At 41.9% G+C, this 20511-nt stretch overlaps 1 protein-coding gene across 5 annotated transcripts in view; it reads left to right on the top strand.

Annotated features, from left to right (window-relative positions):
• The window catches only part of L3MBTL1 (L3MBTL histone methyl-lysine binding protein 1), a 71793-nt gene that overhangs the window by 7203 nt on the left and 44079 nt on the right, over positions 1 to 20511 (top strand). For all 5 annotated transcript variants that reach the window (XM_078150273.1, XM_078150275.1, XM_078150276.1 and 2 more), the window contains exons 4-7: positions 14 to 155; positions 513 to 636; positions 1150 to 1273; positions 1932 to 2013. In XM_078150273.1, the coding sequence (XP_078006399.1) occupies positions 14 to 155; positions 513 to 636; positions 1150 to 1273; positions 1932 to 2013 (472 nt within the window). The remainder of the gene's footprint in view (positions 1 to 13; positions 156 to 512; positions 637 to 1149; positions 1274 to 1931; positions 2014 to 20511) is intronic.

Below are 20511 nucleotides of genomic sequence, written 5' to 3' on the forward strand. Positions count from 1 at the left end.
CTCTCTCCACCAGCTGCGGATCAGTGACTACGGGACACTGAAGGTGGTGGGCACAGACAAAATAACCTCCCCAGAGCTGCTCCGGGAAGACTCGGACCCAGACAGAGCCCCTCAGGGCCCAGTGGGTGGTGGTGATGCTGCCTCCCAGATACAGGGTAGGGCATTCCCCAGGCTGAGTTCTGGGCCTCAGGCCAGAGAAGAGAATAGAGGCTCTGTCTACCCCTAAGCAGGGGGCTTTTGTGGGGTTTCTTCCCAGGAAGGCTGAGTCCAGATTCTCTTTTCCTAGGATCCATTGTCATTGGGATCCTCCTGGGCTTAAATCAGAGGTTCAGGGCAGGAGCAGGACGTTTGGGGTGGGGTGGGTAGAAGGGGAGTTTGGGTCATTGAATTCAAGAGCTCTCTAAATTCACCTTTCACCCTAGAGGAGGGAGGGAGGCAGAGATGCAAGGGCCAGGAATAGAGCCGGGAGCTATGGGACACTAACCACTTCACATCCTTTGGTCCTGATGTAGAATGCCCTCAGGGGCGCCAAGATGAGGAAACTTTGGGCCATTGCCACATGTGTGGGCGTCAGAATGTATCAGGGCAAATCAGGGGTTTCTGCAGTGAGCAATGCCATCGACAATTCAAAGAACGGTAAGAGGAATGGGGACCTGGAAGTGGGGTAAAGGACTCCCCCATCGCAGACTGGGGAATACGAGATCCCTTGGCCCTTAGCCCCTCGTTGAGTGGGAGGCTCTTCAGGGCCATCATCAAACATCTAGGTCATCAGCCAGGGATCACCCCCCAGCTCACCGGTTAGGAAACCAGGGCCCCTCTGGCCTCCTCTCCCTTATATGTGTGGTCTTCTCTCTTGGAACATAAACTTCTCAAGAGCAGGAAAAGTCTACAAAGTATTTGTATCCCTGTGCTTAGCACGTAGTGAGTTCTTAATAAATGTTTTTCCATTCATTCATTCATTCATTCATTCATTCATGTAGATATGCAGTTCACTGGATCCTGAAGGGAATTGGTTGAGATGGGTAGGAAGGCAGCCCCAGATGCCTGTATTTTGAGGGGATAAGAACTCGAGACCTGGGGTGGGTGCTATGGAGAGAGATAAGACCCTCATTTCCCTCAGGTCTCCCTGTTTCTTCTTTCTTCCTTCAGGTCTGTGATTGTGGAGAACTCGGGGGGCAGCACCAATACATCTGAGCTCCTGAAGCCTGTGAAGAAGAGGAAGAGGAAGGAGTACCAGAGCCCTTCCGAGGAGGAATCCGAGTCTGAACCTCTGGTAGGGAGAAAGGTCTGGGGAGATGAAGAAGATGATGGTGGTGACCCAGGCAGGGACTAGAGGGTCCCCAGTGCCACACATGCCTTTGTCCATTTGTTAAGATACTTATTAGAGTCCTCGCTGTGTATGGGGCCATGGGCTGGGGAGTGGGGGTGGGGACAGTTGGGCTGGAGCCACTCCTGTTGTCAGTTCGCTGATAACATGACTTGGCGAGAAGATGGGGATGTCTATAGGATGGGCATCCTCTGAGTCCTTGGGCTCACCTGAGTAACAGCAGCAGCAAAGTCTGTTGGAAGAGGACATTACGGGCCTGGGTAGCAGTGGCTACTGAGTCACACAGCTCTTTCCTGAAGGGGAGAGAGAAGTGTGTGTGTTGGAGGTTTGAGGGTGCTAAGGACAAGTGAGGGTGGGGTATTGGGGAGGAATAAAGAGAGAAAGTGTTGTCCAGTTTGCTCCCATGCTAGCAGCTGGGAGCCTGGCCTGAGCCCAGCACACTGGATGTGTTTGAGGCCTCAGTTTTCTTATCTGTGGCTACTCATTGGTCCAAAGCTCTTTGGGTAGTACATGTTTGAAAGTGCATCTAGGGGGCTAAGCTGACAAATTTCATTTGGGGCAGAGACTTCATCCTAGAAACTGGGAAGAGGCTTATCTTCCACAGGAGAAACAAGAAGAACGGAAGAGCCTAGATGCCGAGCCCACTGCTGACACCCCTGAAAGCGAGGAATGGAGTAGCCAGCCTGGTATGGTACCTGTGTGTGCAGGAACAGTGAGTTCACATGGGTGGCAGTGTGTCTGTAGACAAGAATGTTTATCGTGAATGTATATGAGTAGATTTATCTGTTGTGAAACTATAATGAAACAGTGCTGCACAGCCCCAGACCAGCTACTCTCAGCCAGGTGGCACAGTGGATGGAGCACTGGGCCAGAGTCAGCAAGACTTGAGTTCAAATCCAGCCTCTAACACTTCCTAGTTGTGTGACCCTTGGCAAGTTACTTAACCTCTGTCTGCCTCAGTTTCCTCAAGTAGGGATAATATATGGGGATAAAATAGCACCTGTCTCCCTGGGTTGTTGAGAATCAAATGAGATAATATTTGCAAAGTTCTTAGCACAATGCCTGGCATACAGTAGGTGCTTAATAAATACTTATTCTCTTCCCCTTTCATTCCCATCTCATTACCTTATGTGTGAGTTGGAGGAGAAGGAGGTGGGATTATTTTTTTATAAAACTGTGCCTGGCTCTGGGTGTTCCCCATTTCTCACTTTCCACCCCCAGCTTCTCTAGAATGCTTGTTTCTCCAACCTAGTCTTTGGCAATCTAGCCCCCACAAGAATGATTTTAATTGGTCAGTCAACAGGCATTTTTTTAAAGTGCTTACTGTGTGCCAGGAACTATGTTAAACACTGGGATACAAAGAAAGCCAAGAACAGCCCTTGTCCTCAAGGAGCTCACAGTCTAATGGGGGAGGCAGCATGTAAATAAGTAGGTACATAGACAATATATACAGAATGAATGGAAGTAATCTGAAAGGGGGAAGAAAGAATACAATTTATTTTTTTAGGAACAAAATTAAACTTCTCACATGAGAAACTCTATAGTTTTTTCACAGAAAGTCACACAGTTGAAGAATACTCCAAGCTTCATCTATTTCATGCTATTCTATTGGCTTACTTCAGGTTTAAACCCTCTGTCACCCATTGTCCCCATGTACTAGAAGTATCAAGTAGCCCTGTCCAGGTCCTGCCTGTCATTGATTCTCATCAGTTTGACATGGTGGCACATGAGCGTAATCATCCGTAACTGAGTGCATTGTGAGACTGCACTGTGCCGGATGTGTGTTTATAGCTTCAGTGAATAGGTACATTTGTTCAGTTTTCAGAATTATGAAGTCCTAGGTAAGAAATGGAATTCCTTAAGATCATCGGTGGTATTTTCATCCTAGTTGCCAAATTGATGGTGGGGGCTTCAAGGGAGGGTCAGTTTGGGAAGTGAAAAAGCTGGTTAAGATAGTATCTGAGGACAGAATCGAGATTTTGACCACGGCTTACACCATTAGGAATGATGGACCCTTGGCCAGGATTGGAGTATTCCTAACGAGACCAATAAAATACATATTTGCCTGGAATTTGCAAATCTAAGCATGAGGGCTTTAAACTGAAAAGGGGAAAAAATTACACATATAGTATATATGCATATATGTTTATATGTAATCTGCCAAGCTATATTGGAGCCAGTACAATATTGTGGTAAATAATATCTAAGAACCTAGTTAGCACTAAAACATCTATCTGGTCTCAGATATCTATAGGAAAACTATAGATGATAAATATGGTGAACTGGAAAAATCCATACAAGGAGACAAATTCAACCTTCTAGGTATCATTGAAACTTGTTGGGATGGTTTTTCATGGAATGTGGCTATGTAAGGGTATACCTGATTCGAAGGGAACAGAAAATATAAGAGAAAAGTAGAGTATTATTATGAACATTGGCAGTGACATAGGAGTGAAAAGCCAGCTGCCTTGTCCTCCAGGGCCATCAGCAGGAGACATTTGTGTGAAGGCTGTTCATATCTACTGATTCTCCCTTCTGGGTTCTCCTTCTCCCAGGTTCTTAACATATTAAGGAATGAATCTCTCAGCTCTTGCTCACATACACTGTTTACTCCACTTGCCTTCATCCACAAAAGTTCATTAATTTAGTAAACAGTTTTAATCGAACTGGAAAAAAGGAACAATAAAAGCAGAAATGTTAATCACTTAAAACATAGGCAGCATGTACATTCCATTTGAAGGGCAGTGAGGTGGCACAGTGAGGAAGGTGCTGGGCTTGGAATCAGGAAGACTCATCTTCCTAAGTTTAAATCCGGCCTCAGACATATACTAGCTGTGTGATCTTGGGCAAGTCCCTTAACCTTGTTGGCCTCAGTTTCCTCATCTGTAAAATGAGCTGGAGAAGGAAATGGCAAGCCACTCTAGTATCTTTGCCAAGAAAACTCCAAAATGAGGTCACAGAAAGTCAAAAACAACTGAACAACAACAAAAACATTCTCTTCAATCCCATGTCCAGCTCCTGGAAGAAAATTCAGTTTAGCATCTGTTTTTTCCCAAGCCCAAGTCTTAATCCCCTAAGAATAGAAACAGTATATGGCCATAAATGCCCCAGCTCCCAGATGCAGCACAAGGTGTAGGGAGACACCTAGGACTCATTCTGTGAGTCTTAATTCACCGTAAGGGAAGAGGCTTGAAATCCAGAAGACCCCTTTCCTTTCTGCTATAGTTGGTTTGGGCCATTTGCCTCCATATTATTCACTCAAGCAAATGAAAGGCTATTTAAGCCCTTAGCCAGTGCCAAAGAATACCTGTGTTAGCAAGCAGAAACTTGCTTATTATATCTATCTCAGTCTCTACTCATAGGGCCATTGACCTAGAACTGGAAGGGAAAAGCCTTAGAAGCCACCCAGTCCAACCCCCTCATTTAATAGGTGAGGAAGTCAGCGAGTAATTTATTAAAGAATTTTTAATTTTTAATTATTAAATAATCATCAATAAACAATAATCAATATTAATAATTATTAATGTCAATTATCAATAATTGTATGCAATAATTGTTAATGTTAATTATTGATGATGATTAAATAAATAGTTATTGGTTGTTAGTTTTAAATTATTTGGTAATTTAATAAGTGAGGCCCAAGTAACTTGCCCAACCTCACAGTTAGGAAGTGGCAGAAGTGAGATTTGAACTTGGATCCTGTGACTCCCGTGTTGTTTCCACTTCTATACTTTCTTTTACTTTTAAAGTCTGCTACTTTATCTACCCTTGAAGCCTGCCTTTGTTAGGAAGTGTTGATGCTTAAAAGCTTCTAAGGTTGCTAGGTCCAGTAGAATTTGTGTCTTCGCTTGGAGCCTGGATATGGGAACCCATGTTTCTCTTCTCTCCTCCTTCAAAAGTGCATGCATGATTCCAATATCACCACCATCCATCTGTCTTCTTTACAGATAGAAGCTATGTCAGGATGTCAGTCAGTCAATAAGAATTTTTTAAGCACCTACTAAGTTCCAGGAACTATGCTAAGTGGTAGGTATACAAAGAAAGGCAAAAGATAATCCCTGCCCTCAAGGAGCTTACAGTCTAATGGACAGTGGCCTGACAAAGGGTTAAACTGCCTTCTGTTGCATTCTTTTGCTTGCTTCCAGTGGAAAAATGTTGTTACTTCTACAAATTCAGTGAAGTACATTTGAGACACCTGTAAGCATACATTATAAGCATCTATCAATACATACATTATAAACATCTATCAATTTGCCATGACATAGCTACAGGTAATTATCTCAACTACCCTGTATAGTATTTATGCAGGTCCTTTACCTTTAACCTATTAGAATTGGATGCAGCAAGCATGAGTACATGTTTAAAAAAAAAAAAGAATATTTATGATAACTCCACAATCAATAGCCCAAGGACAAAAGTCATGAAATATATAACACAGAGCATTCTGTCACAGGGTTGTGTGCAATTAATACATGTCACAGAGGGCAGATGTAGGAGTAATATAGGCACATATAACAATAGCCTGTGAGCACTAGCATATCAGCATGTTTGTCAACAAAGCATCATGCAGCGTTATAAGCATACTGCATAACAAATACCTAGGTCTTCAAAGTTACACATTACATGCTTTCTAGCTACATGGGGAACCACTCCCCCACTATTGCTTTTGAAGTATCATTAATTAGCTTGGTCACTAGCCCAACAATCCTGGCACTTCTACTGTAGCCATGACTTGTGGGATACACAGGCTGAATGTTAGCATCCTCAGACCTGCTGGCCTGCAGTCCCTATCCTGAGCATGTAGATGGCCCAAGGTGGCTAATTCTGTCTCCAAGTTTCCTGGTAGCCTTCTGGCAGAGTTGGGATATTGGGTAAGAGGCTTCTTCTGGACTAGACTCCCTCTTCCCTCCCTCTGGAGAGAGGTGCCCCCTAAACTCAGCTAACTTCCAAGCTACTCTCCTCCTCTGAGAGACTCTCTATAATTGAAGAATAGACTCTTTTCTTCACTAACTGTCCATCACTCTTGTCCTCCTGCTAACCCAACTTCTCAGTAGGGCAGTAGGTGGTTGTGATGTATCTCTTCACAGGGCCTCCTTATTAAAAACTGGGTTATTGAGTTCTGTTGTTTCTGATTTACCCTTGTCTAGTCTGTTGCATTGATCCACTTCTCTATTTTTTTAACCAATACCAGACAGTTTTGATGACTGCTGCTTTATAATAATATAGTCTAGAAGTACTATTACCCCTTTGCCCCAACTTCTTTTCTTCATTTACCTTGATATTCTAGGTCTTTTGTTTTTTTCCAAATGGCATTTTGTTAATATTTTTATCAAGTTCTATAAAGTATCTATAATGTAATTTTGTAAATTAACTTTGGTAGCATTGTCATTTTTATTATATTGGCACAACCTAGCCATGAACACTGAATATTACTCCGACTATTTAAATTGTTATTTATTTCTTTAAGGAGCACTTTGTCATTGAATCTATACAAGTCTTTTGTGAGCTTTGGTAGATCAGACCCCAGATATTTTATGCGTTTTGTAGTCATTTAGAATAGGATTTCCCTATTATTATTGCTTCTTGGGTTTTTGTAATTATTATGTAGACATGCAGTTGATTTTTGAGGGTTTATTTGGTAGCCTGCAACTTTGCTGAAGTTATATTATCTGTGTCTTTGCTGATTACCAAGGATTTTCTAAGTATATCATCTGCAGTTAGTAATAGTTTTATCTCCTTCTTACCTGTCTTTATGCCTTTAACTTCTTTCTCTTGTCTTTTTTTGTTTTGTTTTGTTTTTGGTGAGGCAATGGGGGTTAAGTGACTTGCCCAAAGTCACACAGCTAGTAAGTGTTATGTGTCTGAGGTCGGATTTGAACTCAGGTCCTCCTGACTCCAGGACCAGTGCTTTATCCACTGCACCATCTAGCTGCCCCAACTTCTTTCCCTTGCCTTATTGCTATTGCTAGCATTTCTAGAACTGTATCAAATAACAGTGGATTAGAGTAGGCATCCTTGTTTCACTCCCGTATTTACTGGAAAGAGTTCTAGTGTATCTCTACTGCAAATGATGCTTGCCTGTGGTTTTAGGTAGATGGTTTTTATACTCTTAAACAGAGGTCCCTCTATGCCTATACTTTGTAGGGTTTTTAACACAAATGAGTGTTACACTTTGCCAAAGGCCTTTTCTGTGCATAGAGAGATAATCATGGCTCTTCACAGGGTCTAACCACTCTTTGGAGCTGTCATGTTAAATGACATGTATCCAACCTTCCATCTTCTTGGTTAGTAGCTAATAGTAATTGCTGACATTTATATAACACTTTGAAGTTTGCAAAACAATTTACATATATTATCATCTCATCGTTTCCTCATAACAATGCTAGGAGATAGGTGCTGTCATCATCCCCATTTTACAAAGGAGGAAACTGAGGCTGAGAGGTTAAGTGACTTGTCCAGGGTCACCCAGCTAGCAAGTATCAAGAGCAGAATTCCAGCGTAGGTCTCCCTGACTCCAGCGCTTTATCCAAGCTGCCTTGGTATGGGAAAGCTTTCTATGGGTCTGATAGCATAAGTGTTACCCGATACACCAAGATTTCTTAATTCTGTCCCCTTGCTGAAATACTTGAAAGAGAACTTGAGTGCCATAGCCATCAGAAGTTTTCAGAGCTGAGGCCACAACTTGGGTGGGAGGCCTCCTTCAGCCAGGTTGAGAGTATGTCTTCTGTGAGATTCCAATGACAGATTTATATGCAACTGTGACCCCAAATATCAACAGGTATGGAGTTAAGCCTGTAACATCATTCTTGTAGCATTGTGTGTAACCACTGGAAATGCTAAGTGGTGATTCCTTTGAGACTTCTATTAAGACCTCAGTCTGGTGGCAGCTAGATGGCACAGTGGATGGAGCACCAGCCCTGGATCCAGGAGGTCCTGAGTTCAAATCCTACCTCAGATACATAACACTTACTAGCTGTGTGACCCTGGGCAAGTCACTTAACCCCATTGCCTAGAAGAAAAAAAAGGACCTCAGTCTCCAGGACACATTTCTTCTATACTTGTACCTATACCTCTATACCTTGTTCACAAAATTTTTGATAGTAACCAAATCCTAGAAAAGTTCTTAACTCTTGAAGGTCTGTGGATGTGGCCAGCTAATGAATGTTTCTATCTAATCTGAGTCAGAATTCACTCCTTGTGGAGACACATACCAAACAAAGGAGTTGCAAAACTGATACTTGTTTGTTGACAGCTTCAGGACAACATCTTCCAGCTGATGTGACACTCTTGTTTCATTTTTTCACATTCTTCCAGAAGTCTTCCCAAAGATGATGATACCCTCTAGGTACACCAAGACCTCTAGGTAGGTCATGTTCCCAACCACCTTCTCCATAAGCTATTGAAAAGTCATAGATGACCTAAAGACTCTTGTTAGGCACACGAAGGCTGTCTCCTCCTGCCACTGGGATTCTAATAATATATCCTTTGCACAGGAGTGAAAACCAGTGGCTTACCTGGCAGATAGTCCAAGGCATCTTAAATTTGTAGCATGGTAGTAGCATGGTAGACTGGTCTACTTTTCTTCTCTCATTCAGAAGTCCAAGAGTGTACACACATCTGGATCTTTCTAGTCTTCTTCTGTCCCACCATTTTGGAGGAGGTATGTGAGCTACAGGATGCCATAATGATGCTATTGACTAACATGATCAACGCGGTCAGATGGTTTTTAAGGTCTTCTGTCTCATAGAGGGCAGCTTTCTGAGAAGGCTCTTGAAACAGTAAGTTGGGTTGCGTGCTCCATGAGCACGCACCGCATCCTGCTCCTGCAGTGAGGACACACTATGCTGTCTCCTCCTTAAATAATCCCTCTGTTCCTCAGACACTGAAGAGTCACCAAATTCAACTTCCTTTGGATGCACTGTTGCCAAGGTAAAGGGGCCACATGGATTGTGACCTGGGTCATTGCCTCCTTTATTCTGTTAATATTTTGAATAGGCAGTAATTGGTCTTGATCAATGCTGACACTTTGGGAATGTTCACCAGGTCAGTTAAGTCATAGAATCATGGATTTAGAGTTGGAAGGGACCTTGGAGGCCATCCTTCTCATTACACAGCTGAGGAAGATGAGGTACCTAAGGTTAAGTGACTTTGCTCATGGTCACACAGCTAGTAGATGTCTAACACAAGTTTTCAAGTCCAGGATTCCTTCCAAGTGGGATGAACTCGGGAATGGTTGTAGGGGAAACACTCCTTAGGTTCTCTGGAATCTGGGTAGCACCCTCTTCCCAACCCCATTGCCATTTCATCAGCTTCTGCTAAACCAGGGTTCCATTTGCCTCTCGTGTCTATTCAGCATGTCCATGTCTATCTAGACCGGAGACGTCAAACTCACAGGCCCTTAGGCAGTCCAAAATACTTCAAGTGCAGAACCATATTAAAATGTAATTGAAAAATGTTTAACAAAATAAATAAAAATACATGTCCTAGATAATGCTAATTTGTGGTTTTCTAAGTCAATGCTGTGGGCAGAGATCTCTTTCTATTTGAGTTTTGACACCATTGAGTAACACAGTTCTCCCTGCCTTCAGCTACCACCCATCCTGCTGCTGGTGGTCTAGCTTCGTTCAGGCTGCCATGTTTTCTGTTACCGCCGCCCTTTGTCTTTCTGGTATAGGCCATTCAATTCATCATTCTATGTATCAGCAGACTTTCTATGTACATCTGCCTTGGAGTCGGGGTGATAGGGATGGTTTCTCACTTGTCCTCTATGGCCTATATGAGACAAGGTGTTTCGGAGCCAGTTGAAGGCATTTTTCTTCATTGCAATCCTCTTTCCCATTCTCTGTCTTCTCTTCAAATCATTCTGATCTCTACAGCCAGTGGTCATATGCAATCTACTTTTTTTCCCTTCAGGGCAAGCTGGGTGCACTGATAGATTGTCACCTAGCAAATCATGGCTCATTTGGGTCAGAGCATCCATCTCTTCATCATCATCTAACTCCCAGCTTCCAGTGAAGCCTGTCCATAAATAGCACAAAATCAAAGAGGGTTTTCCCCTTTTATGTTATTAGGTATTAATGAACTGGACATAGCCTCCCTACAGAGTCACTGCTCCACCATATTGCCTGTCTAATCTTTGCAAGTGTTCCCGCATTGTGGTCTGTGATTCAGACCAAGTTTGAGATTAAATTCTGGACCTTGAAGACTTTTCTAAATTGGTCTTATCCACATCAGTCCCGAGTAGGTACCACAGTATCTCACTGGCTTGTCTTACCTAGGACTCAAATGATTCCTCCTCTGGTAGGGTGTGGGGTTTTCCCTGAGAAGCTTCTTAGCTTTGGGGGGGGGGGGTAGTGAGTCGGCAGCACCAGTAAGAATATATTCTAATGTCCATCTCTTGCTGCTGTGAGAAAAGCTACCAGTCTCTTCCCCCTCTCCCCCAAAGGCATTCCAGTCTATCTATAGACAATCTTTCTCTTCCCACGAGGTTTCAGACTTTAAGCAACTTCTTATCCTCAGTGGAAGATCTAGTGATCAGTTTCTGGGTATTTCCAACAACTCATCTCTCTAGGAATGCTGGAATGCACCACTAATTCCACTAATTTGCAGAACATAAGCAGGGCTTTAATAAGTCCTCCGCATCTCCCCAAGTTGTTCACAGCACCATATATGCTGCTTTCAGGACCCTTGTCATCAACATCAATAGGGTACCCTTAAAACTAGCCCTGGGGGGCTCCAAGTTCGCTTTATGCCAGTGTTTCAAACATGTTGCATCCATTCTGCTGAGCTCTCTGCTTAAATTGCACACAGCACTATGATTAATTGGAATTCTTGTTCACACAACAGTCCAGTAGTAACAAGCAATGCAACACAGCAGTGGCATAAATTTAGAAACAAAAGCATAAAAGTAGAAGGGAATGAAATGTAGCTGTTCTATTGAAGAATTGAATCTCCATAGGAACAACAAATTTTTGAACTGATAGTGAAGCCTAAAAGCAACAAAAAAGGAAGAACAAAAAAAGTTTTAGTCAAACAGAAATTTGGTACAGGAAACTATACCAAATAGACTCGCAAAAAAAATTTTTTTTTTACGAGGTCAAAAGAGAGAAAAAAAAGAAAACTGTAATGAACCACCTTTTATAAATCACAAGGTGGTGCTGTAGGAGCGTGCAGTCAGTTGTTTTACCCTTAATCGTTAGATATTAAACACCTGCACTGTGCTGAGATCCGAAGAAAGGCAAAAGATGGTTGGTTCTGCCCTCAAGGAGCTCACAGTCTAATGAAGGAGACAACATGCAAACAAGATCTAGGCAGGACAAATTGGAGACAATCAACAGAGGGAAGGCACTAGAATTAAGGGGGATTGGGAGAGGCTTCCTGTAGAAGCCTTTAGCTGGGGCTTGAAGAAAGCCAGGAGATGTGAGGCGAGGGAGAGCATTCCAGGCGTGGAGGACAGCCAGAGAAAATGCCCGAAGATGAAGGGTCTTGTGCTAGGGCAGAGACACTGGATCACAGAGTACATGGAAGTGAGTAAGGTACGAGAAGCCTGGAAAGGGAGAGAGGGAGCAGGTTATAAAGGATTTTGAATTCTAAGTAAAGAATTATATTTGATCCTGGAGGTGCTAGGGAGTTGTTAGCGTTTATTGAATGGGGGGTGACATAGTCAGACTTGTTCTTTAGGAAGGTCACTTTGACTCACTAGCTGTGTGACCCTGGGCAAGCCACTTAACCCCAATTGCCTAAAAAAAAAACAAAACAGGAAGGTCGCTTTGTCAGGGGAGTAGAAAATGGAATGGAGTGGGGAGACCAGCAGGCTATTGCAATATTGCAGATGTGAGGAGATGAGGGTCTGCCCCCCAGGGTGATGACAGTATCAGAAAAGAGTAGGGGGCATATACCAGAGATGTTACTAAGGTAAAATATATGAGCCTTGGCAACAGATTAGATTGGGGGGGGAGTGGAATGGAGGAGGGTGAGACTGAGAAATTGAGGATGACATCAAGGTTGCAATCGTGGTTGGCTAAGAGGATGGTAATACCCTTTACTACAGAGAAGTTAGGAAGAGAGGACAGTTTAGGACAGAGTCCTCTAAAGTTGTTAGAACCCAGGTATATGGTGGCCGTTGATATCCATTGGCACTCTGCCCTCTCATCTATCTCCCAGGATTTTAATGTATCTGTTAAGGAGTAAAATGCATTCCGTCTCGTAGCTTATGCCCTTATACCCACTGGTCACTCCTCTTTCTTCATAGTGTGGTATGTCAGTCAGCCTTGAAGGGTCATTAACTTAGTAAGCCATTTAATTGGATTAGGAAAAAAAGGATAATAAAAACAGAAGCATCACTCATATGTAATGTAGTTTAAACATTCCATTTGATCACAGGTCCAACTACCCAGACAGGAAAATCCCTGTTCAATTTGTTGTGTATATTCCCCCCAGCCAAAATCTGGGATCTAGGACCATCAGAATCTATATTTGGCTGTAAATATCCCAGATCCTAGGAGAAGCACAAAGGGTGAGGAGACACAGTCTTTTTTTTCTTTTTTTTTTTTTTGCAGGGTGAGTGAGGCAATTGGGGTTAAGTGACTTGCCCAGGATCACATAGCTAGGAAGTGTCAAGTGTCTGGTTTGAGGCTGGATTTGAACTCAGGTCTTACTGACTCCAGGCCCAGTGCTGTATCCATTGTGCCACCTAGCTGCCCCCAGGGAGACACAGTCTTAACCCACAATAAGTGTGTTGGCTTGAAGTCCATGAGACTCCTTTCACTCTTGCTGGGCTTGGTTTGGTCCACTCACCTCTGAACTGTACAGACTGAGGTATAGGAGAGGCTACTTGCATTCACTCCTTGATCCCAGGAGATAGGTTGTATGTGTGGAAGTACCTATTGTGTCCAGCTCTTTCAGCTTTCAAACTCGTTGACCTTGAAAATCATAGGCTTAGACACTTATCTGTCTTGTTGCCCCACTCTCATTAGGAAGGATGGATGCTTACTGGTTCTTAAGGCCAGTAGAAGCCCAGAAACTGGATACAGGGGAGACAGCCTGGCTATTGCTCTCTCTTCAAAATTCTACGTGGGGCACAATGCCTGATATCACCATCTCCTCTGGCTCTTCCCTCCAGGCACTAAAAGCTCTAGAGGAAAATAGGGAAGATTAAGCTACATGAAGATGTTAATGGATTTTCCAAGGCCTAAAATACCTTCGTTTGTATCAAAAAGATAAACTCTTTTAAGGAAATCTAGAAATTGGAAGGAGAAGAAAGGTGGAGAACATTTGAATAAGGATCAGCTGAGATAGAAATAGAAATGATATTGTTTTGTTTTGTTTTTTAGTGAGGCAGTTGGTTAAGTGACTTGCCCAGAGTCACACAGCTAGTCAGTGTTTTGTGTTTGAGGGCACATTTGAACTCAAGTCCTCCTGACTCCAGAGCCAATGCTCTATTCACTGTGCCACCCAGCTGCCCCAGAAGCGATATTATTGCTGGTATAGAGTATAGACTGCTTGGACAGAAGGGGGAAATAGTTAAGTATGGAGAATAGATCACAAACTTGGTATGGAGGCATAATATATGTGTGATGATATATGTGTATATATGTCTAATATATACATTATATATGTATATATGTCTAAATATATATGTGATTATATATGTATATGTATGTCATATATACATTATATATGTGAATATGTGATTTTATATGTGTATGTATGTCTAATGATTTTATATATGTCTAATATATACATTAATGTGTGTGCATATATGTAAATGTGTATATGTGTGTATAGTACATACATACATATCATACACACACACACACACAGAAAGTAATGATGGGAACTTATTTCAACTATCTGGTCATCTAATGAAACTTTCTGTGTGCCAAAAATATGCTATCGGATGAGTTTTTGACTTGCCTTAATAATAACTTAATTCTTCAAATGAAGGTGCCAGTGGATGATAAGAATGACAAAAAGGGCACTCCAAGCTATTGGAGGGATAAAGAAGGACTAAGAGGATATATGATATTGTTTAGGGTAGGTAGGACCATGATGAAGGACAAAGGGAAGAAGGCAGAACTTGTCAAACCTTATTCTGCTTCTGTTTTCCTTGTCAAGGAGAATTATCTTCAGACTGAGCAAGATGGAACAAAAATGGTTAACAAAGAATTGGCTCCAGAAGACGGAATCAGCAGCAGTGGGTAGAAATTAGAGAAAGGCAAATTTAAATTTGATGAGATAAAAAACTTCAGAACAAGTAGAGTCCATTAGATTGTAAGCTTCTGGAGGACAGATACCATCTTTTGTCTTTTTGTGTGTCCCTAACACTAAGCATAGTGCCTGACACACAATAGGGGCCTAATAAATGTTTATTGATTGATCTGAGTTATCCAGAAGTAGAATAGGCTGCCTTAGGAGGGTCAGTCTCACTCAGGGGCTTCAAGCAAAGGTTAGATGACCACTTGCAGTATGGTAGAGGAGATTCTCATTCAGCTACATGGCCTCCGAGGTTCCCTCCAACTCTGAAATTCTAGGATTCTGATTTTGTGAAGTAAAACCCAAAATAAATGATGTGATGAGAAGAGAGCTCTTCGATGCTCTCAGTACCCTCAAGTCACTTGGATTAAGTTGTATTCCAGGACATTGAAAGGACCAGTTGCTGAATTTTCTTTGGCAAATTATGGCAATTAGTAAAGGTGGTGTAATACTGAAGAGAGCAGATGTCTGAGGCCTCTAGGTGGCGCAGTGGGAAGAGGGCTCTGGGCAGGTGGTACAATGGATAGAGCTCTGGGCCTTGAATCAAATCCAGCCTCAGACTCTAGTTATGTGACTCCCCTCCTTACCTCACAGGTATTGTGAGGATCAAATGTAAAGCACAGTGCCTTGCACATAGGAGATGCTTAATCAATGCTTTTTCCCTTTCTTCATTCCCCCACCCTGGTTCCTCAAGTTTTAAACAAACGAATTAGGTGGAGTCTTCCAAAGATAGTCCATTAAGCTTGACTTCAATTCATGGCAAATTTTGTGAGCCCCTAGAAAGGGAAGGAATGTTCCCTAAGGGCCAGCCTGGCTTCATCATGAGCAGCTCATGCCAAACTAACTTCATTTCCTTCTTTGGTAGGACTAGTAAATTAGAGGAACGTCATAGACTTTGGATCCCTGGATTTCAGCACAACATTTGACAAACCCTCTTCCGCTGTCCTTGTGGAAAATATGGAGAGAAGTAGAATTGATAATAGTACAGTTATGTGGAATCAGGCTGACCAATGTCAATAATGGGGGGGGGGTGTCCTGTAGTGAAGTAGCTCAGGGATCAGTCTTTGTGTGCTTACTGTCCCAACCTTTTTATCAGTGATTTGGATGAGAGCATAAATGGCATGCTTCTCAGATATGTAGATGACACAAGGCTGGGAAGAATAACTAATGTATTGGATGGCAGAATTAGAAAACAAAAAGTTTTGAGAGGCTAGAAAGAACAATGGGCCAAATCTGAATTTATCCCTATGAAATTTAATATTATCAAAGGCCTACGCTTGAGTTAAAAAAATCAACTGCGCAGGCACAAAGTGGGGGAGCTGGACGGTAGCTTATGTGTAGAAGATCTGGAGGTTTAAGTAGCCTGCAAACTCAATATGGAGGCCGTGGCACAACAAAGCTAATGGGATCTTAGGCCCCCTTGGTAGGGGTGAGGTCTCCAAGATGAGAGAGAGCTAAGTCTGCTCTTCTCTGCCTGGGTCAGCTGCATTAGGAGTATTGTATTCAGTTCTGAGTGTTCAACATTTAGGAATGAGGAAAAACTGGACTATGTCTAGATAGGGTTCTGCAAACTACATGGCTAACTGTATGTTTTTGTTTTTGTTTCCCACTTAATTTTTATTTTATTTTTCTTCTCAATAACATGTAAACAAAAATTTTTAACATTTTTTTTCTCTTGAGTTCCACATTTTTCCCTCTTTCCCATACCCCCTCCTTGAGAAGGCAAATGAGTTGATATAGATTATGCCTATGTTTTCATACATCTCCTCAAGCTAAGTATAGCTTTTAAATTTTAATTTTTAAAATTCAATAAAACTTTATCATAAAATGTAAAAACAATTCTTAACTTGTGGGCTTCTCCCATGGCTGGTGATTTGACCTTTGGCCTATAGTTTGGCATCCTCTGGTCTAGAGGAAGGGAAGGATGGTGAGGGGACCAGAGACCATGCCCTATGAAGGCTAGTTGAAAGAACTGGAGATGTTTCACCTGGAAGAGACTTATAGGGCCTGTATTGTCTGTCTTCAAGTTCATGAAGGGCTATTAATGTGGAAGAAGGATTAAAGTTAATTTGTTTAAGGGAAGAACTGATATCATTTGGTGGAAGTTTTAGCAAGAGAGAAATTTCAAAGAAAAAGCTTCTTAACCATTGGAACCAGCTGAAGTGTAGTGGGCAATGTCATTGGGTAGTGACTTCACCTTGAAGGAAAATCTTTAATTAGAGGCTAGATGACCTCTGGTCAAGTTTGCTGTAGAAAAACTTTCCACCCAGGTTAAGCAGTCACAATCAGGTACATCCCCTAAGGAAACAAGCCCAGTTAAATATGCTGTATAGGTAAACTAAGTCAGGTTATAGATTAAACACTGTTTGAAAAATCCTACACTTATAAAACTATAAGGCTACATTGTGACGAAATCATAAAGGACTAATTGAGAGAGGGATTTACATGTCACAAAGACTTGCCATCAGGGAAATTCTCCCCAAAGAAAATATTTTGGGGAGGTTTTAAAGGTGTTGTACTCCTTTCTCCCTTTCATTTGGTTTCTTATCTTAAGAATGACAAGTGTCTTCCCTTAATAATATTATTCCAGAAGTCAGTTTTTGATCCAGTGAGGTTAATATTAATAGAAGACAGGCTTTTAGTTAATCAAAAGTTGCAAGAGGAATGGCCCTGAGCAATGAATAATAAAAATTAATCATAGGAAATAAAAAATAGAAATAAAATTCCCTTTACAGACTATTGTCAGCAGCTGTCACATCACTGGGCTCTTGGAATTTCCTCAGGCTGTGGTCTCATTGTCTTTCTCCTACCCTGCAGATCCAGTCATTAGGGACTGAGTGGGCTGGGGGTAGCTCTGGCCTTATTAAATGGAAAACAACCAAATTGTAGAAGGCTTAAGGCTGAAGACTTTCCAAAGACAGTCTGTGACCTTTCTCAGAGTTAATTAACCTTCAGCTATTGAAGTGTCTGTCTAGTTTTGTTCAAGGATTTTCAACCTTTCTTCCCTTTCTCTACTCCTTTCTCCCCTTTCCTATTATTTGTTGGGCCTTACTTTTCTCTTCCAAAGAAGATGATTAAATTAAAGGATTACTTGGAATTTCCAAACTTACCCATTCTGGTCAGAGTTTACAGTCTGACAGTTTCCTCTGCCTGCTTGTACCAATGCCTACCTTTATCCCTGAGCATCTCCCCTGTATACCATTTCACTCACTGCCTGAGTAGCATTCTACATGGCTTTTTGTCATCAGCTTCATCCTTGGTCCATATTATTACCATCTTTTGCTCTGAATTTTTCTTTACTTTAGGCAGTGTGGTAGAAAGAGGATTGGACCTAGAGATAGAAGAGTTGGGATTAATTAGCCAAACAATCAACAGGCATTTTATTAAGTACCTGTTACATGCCAGGCACTGTGCTGAATACTGGAGATACAGGTACAAAGCCAAGTGTGGCAATGCCCTCTTGTACTTCCCACCATTACAGGGGTGGCTGAGGCTGGAGGATCTTGAGCTCAGGAGTTCTAAACTACAGTGGGCTCTGCTGAGGGAGTGTCAGAACTGAGATGGACATTCATGTGGTTAGACACTAGGAGTGGGAATTGCCTAAGGAAGGGCAGGCACTTGGGCCAGGTCATAAATGGAGCAAATTAAAACTCCTGTGTCCATTAATAGTGGCATTGAGCTCATGAGTCATCCCTGAATTTTCAGCCTGGGTCAGATAGGGAGACAAAGTCTATGAAAATAAACTAATAAAATTCTAAATAGAAAAATTTTTAAACAAGTAAAGGAATGAAACAATCCCTAATTACTGGGAGTTTAGATTCTAATGGGAAGACAAGAAGTGCGTATATAAATATATATCACTATTGCTTCCCAGTTGTGTAACTGGAAAAATCCCCAAACAATTCAGTTTCTTCTTTTGTAAAAGGAGAATGATAATATTTGCACTCTCTAACTCACAAAGTTGTTATGAGAGAAGTGCTTTGGAACTTTAAGAAGCCATCAAGATGTGAGCTGCTGTTATCATTTTCATTATTGTAATTTTTAAGACCATGCTCGTGATTTCATTGGGGTAGGAAACTCCCTCAGCCAAAGCAGATTAACCCTTGCTTTGTGACTTAGATCCTTAGAGAGCTGTCAGGGTACACTGAGAGGTCAGGTGAGTTGTCTAAGGCCACACAGCCTTATGTGTGTCAGAGGCATTTGAACCCAGGTCTCCATGACACCGTGCTGCTCTGTTTTGGCTGCTTTCTGGACTCTATCCCTCACATACTTGGCTAATGAGAGACATTGACTTATGAGGGTTACTACTTTTGTTTCAGTGGAATAAAGTCTTTGTTAATGCTGTACTTTCCTCCAAGTATCTGGATAAGTGGCATCATGCAGAGCTGTGCCGTTCAAGTTACTTAATCTGTCTTGGCCTATTTCCTCTTCAATAAAGTGGCGAAGATAGTAGCACCTACCTCTCAGTTGTTGTGAGGATCAAATGTCATATGTAAAGCTCTTTGCAAACCTTCTAGCACTGTATAAATGCCAGCCATCATTATGATTAAGAACACACTCTGCTCTCTAGAAGCTTACATTCTGAGTTAACAAAGTATGGCTAAATTCAAGCTTCTCTGATGCACTGGGTGAATGCCACCAGGCTGTTTGTTCTTTGATACGGACCTATTCACATCCCAGGCTGAACTTTTGTGGTGGGTGTTTTCCTTCAAATACTACTCCAAGTGTCTGAGGTTACTGTGGAGGCTTCCCCTCCCTTCCTGAACTACTGAAGGATTTCTTTCTTTTTCCAGGCACAGTGCTAGACACATAATAGGCACTTCATAAATGTTCATGGATTGATTGATGAAGGGAAAGGTCAGGTTGAAGCTGGTTCTTTTTTTTTCTTTTACTAGCTTTTTAAAAATTCATTTTGAGCTTAAATACAAAAAGACAAAAAAAAATTTCCATGTGCCCAGCACAACATAAAAAGGGGATTCAATATAAAACCATGTATTTCCATTTCACACTGTTTACTTTTTTTTGAAAACTATATAATAAATACTATATATCATTCTCAAATCTACCCTGCTTTTCTGTACTTCCTTCTAACTTTTCTTTTGTTCTCTGCAATATACTTTTTTTTCCTTTCCTCCCCCCCCCAAGAGAAGACTACCATTAGGCACAAAAAATGTGTGTGTGTGTGTGTGTGTGTGTGTGTGTGTGTGTGTGTGTGTGTGTAAAACCATGTTATACATACTTCTGTTTGTTAGTTCTTTCTCTGGAAGTGGATAGCATCTTCCTTCATAGGTCCTTTGTAGTTGATTTATAAAACTCAAAATGACTTAGTCCTTCAAAATTGTTCTCAGAACAATATAGCTGTTACTTTGTACAACATTTGCTTGGTTTTGCTCATTCCGCTCTTCATTATTTCATGAAAGTCTATGTTTTTCTAAAATCAACCAAAGCTAGTACTTTTCCAATAGACATTGAGGGCCTCCTAGTAGCTTTTCCTGATATAAGCCCCTTGGCTGGTCCTGGAGCCACCATGGCAGATGCTAACCCTGTCTCTGACCCTAAGGATGTGGACATCCCTGAGACCCTTTGTTGACCAGTGGGAACCCTAAGGCTGCTGCCAACTAAGTAGGAGATGCTGAAAGAGACTTAGGATGCTCACAGGTGGGCCAGGAGAAGAGCTGCTTCTGTAGGGTGGGACTCTAATCCCTTAGTGTCTGGTGTCTCATGAAGGAGCGATGGTGGACTTTAACCTTTAGAGAAGGCAGTGAGTCCTACATCTATACAGACACTTGCTGCTTCCCAGGGTGCTGACTGCCCTCTCTTGGGTGTGAAAGGGCCTTTGATTTCAGAAGCCCTTATAGGTTGAGGAAAGGAACAAAGTGGGCTTAAGCAGAAGGTCAGGGGGTGTGAGAATCAAGGGGCTGAAAAAAATC

This window comes from Phascolarctos cinereus, unplaced genomic scaffold (genome assembly GCF_003287225.1).
Source record: "Phascolarctos cinereus isolate Bilbo 61053 unplaced genomic scaffold, phaCin_HiC Scaffold_2;HRSCAF=192, whole genome shotgun sequence".
In the NCBI taxonomy this organism is placed as follows: Eukaryota; Metazoa; Chordata; class Mammalia; order Diprotodontia; family Phascolarctidae; genus Phascolarctos; species Phascolarctos cinereus.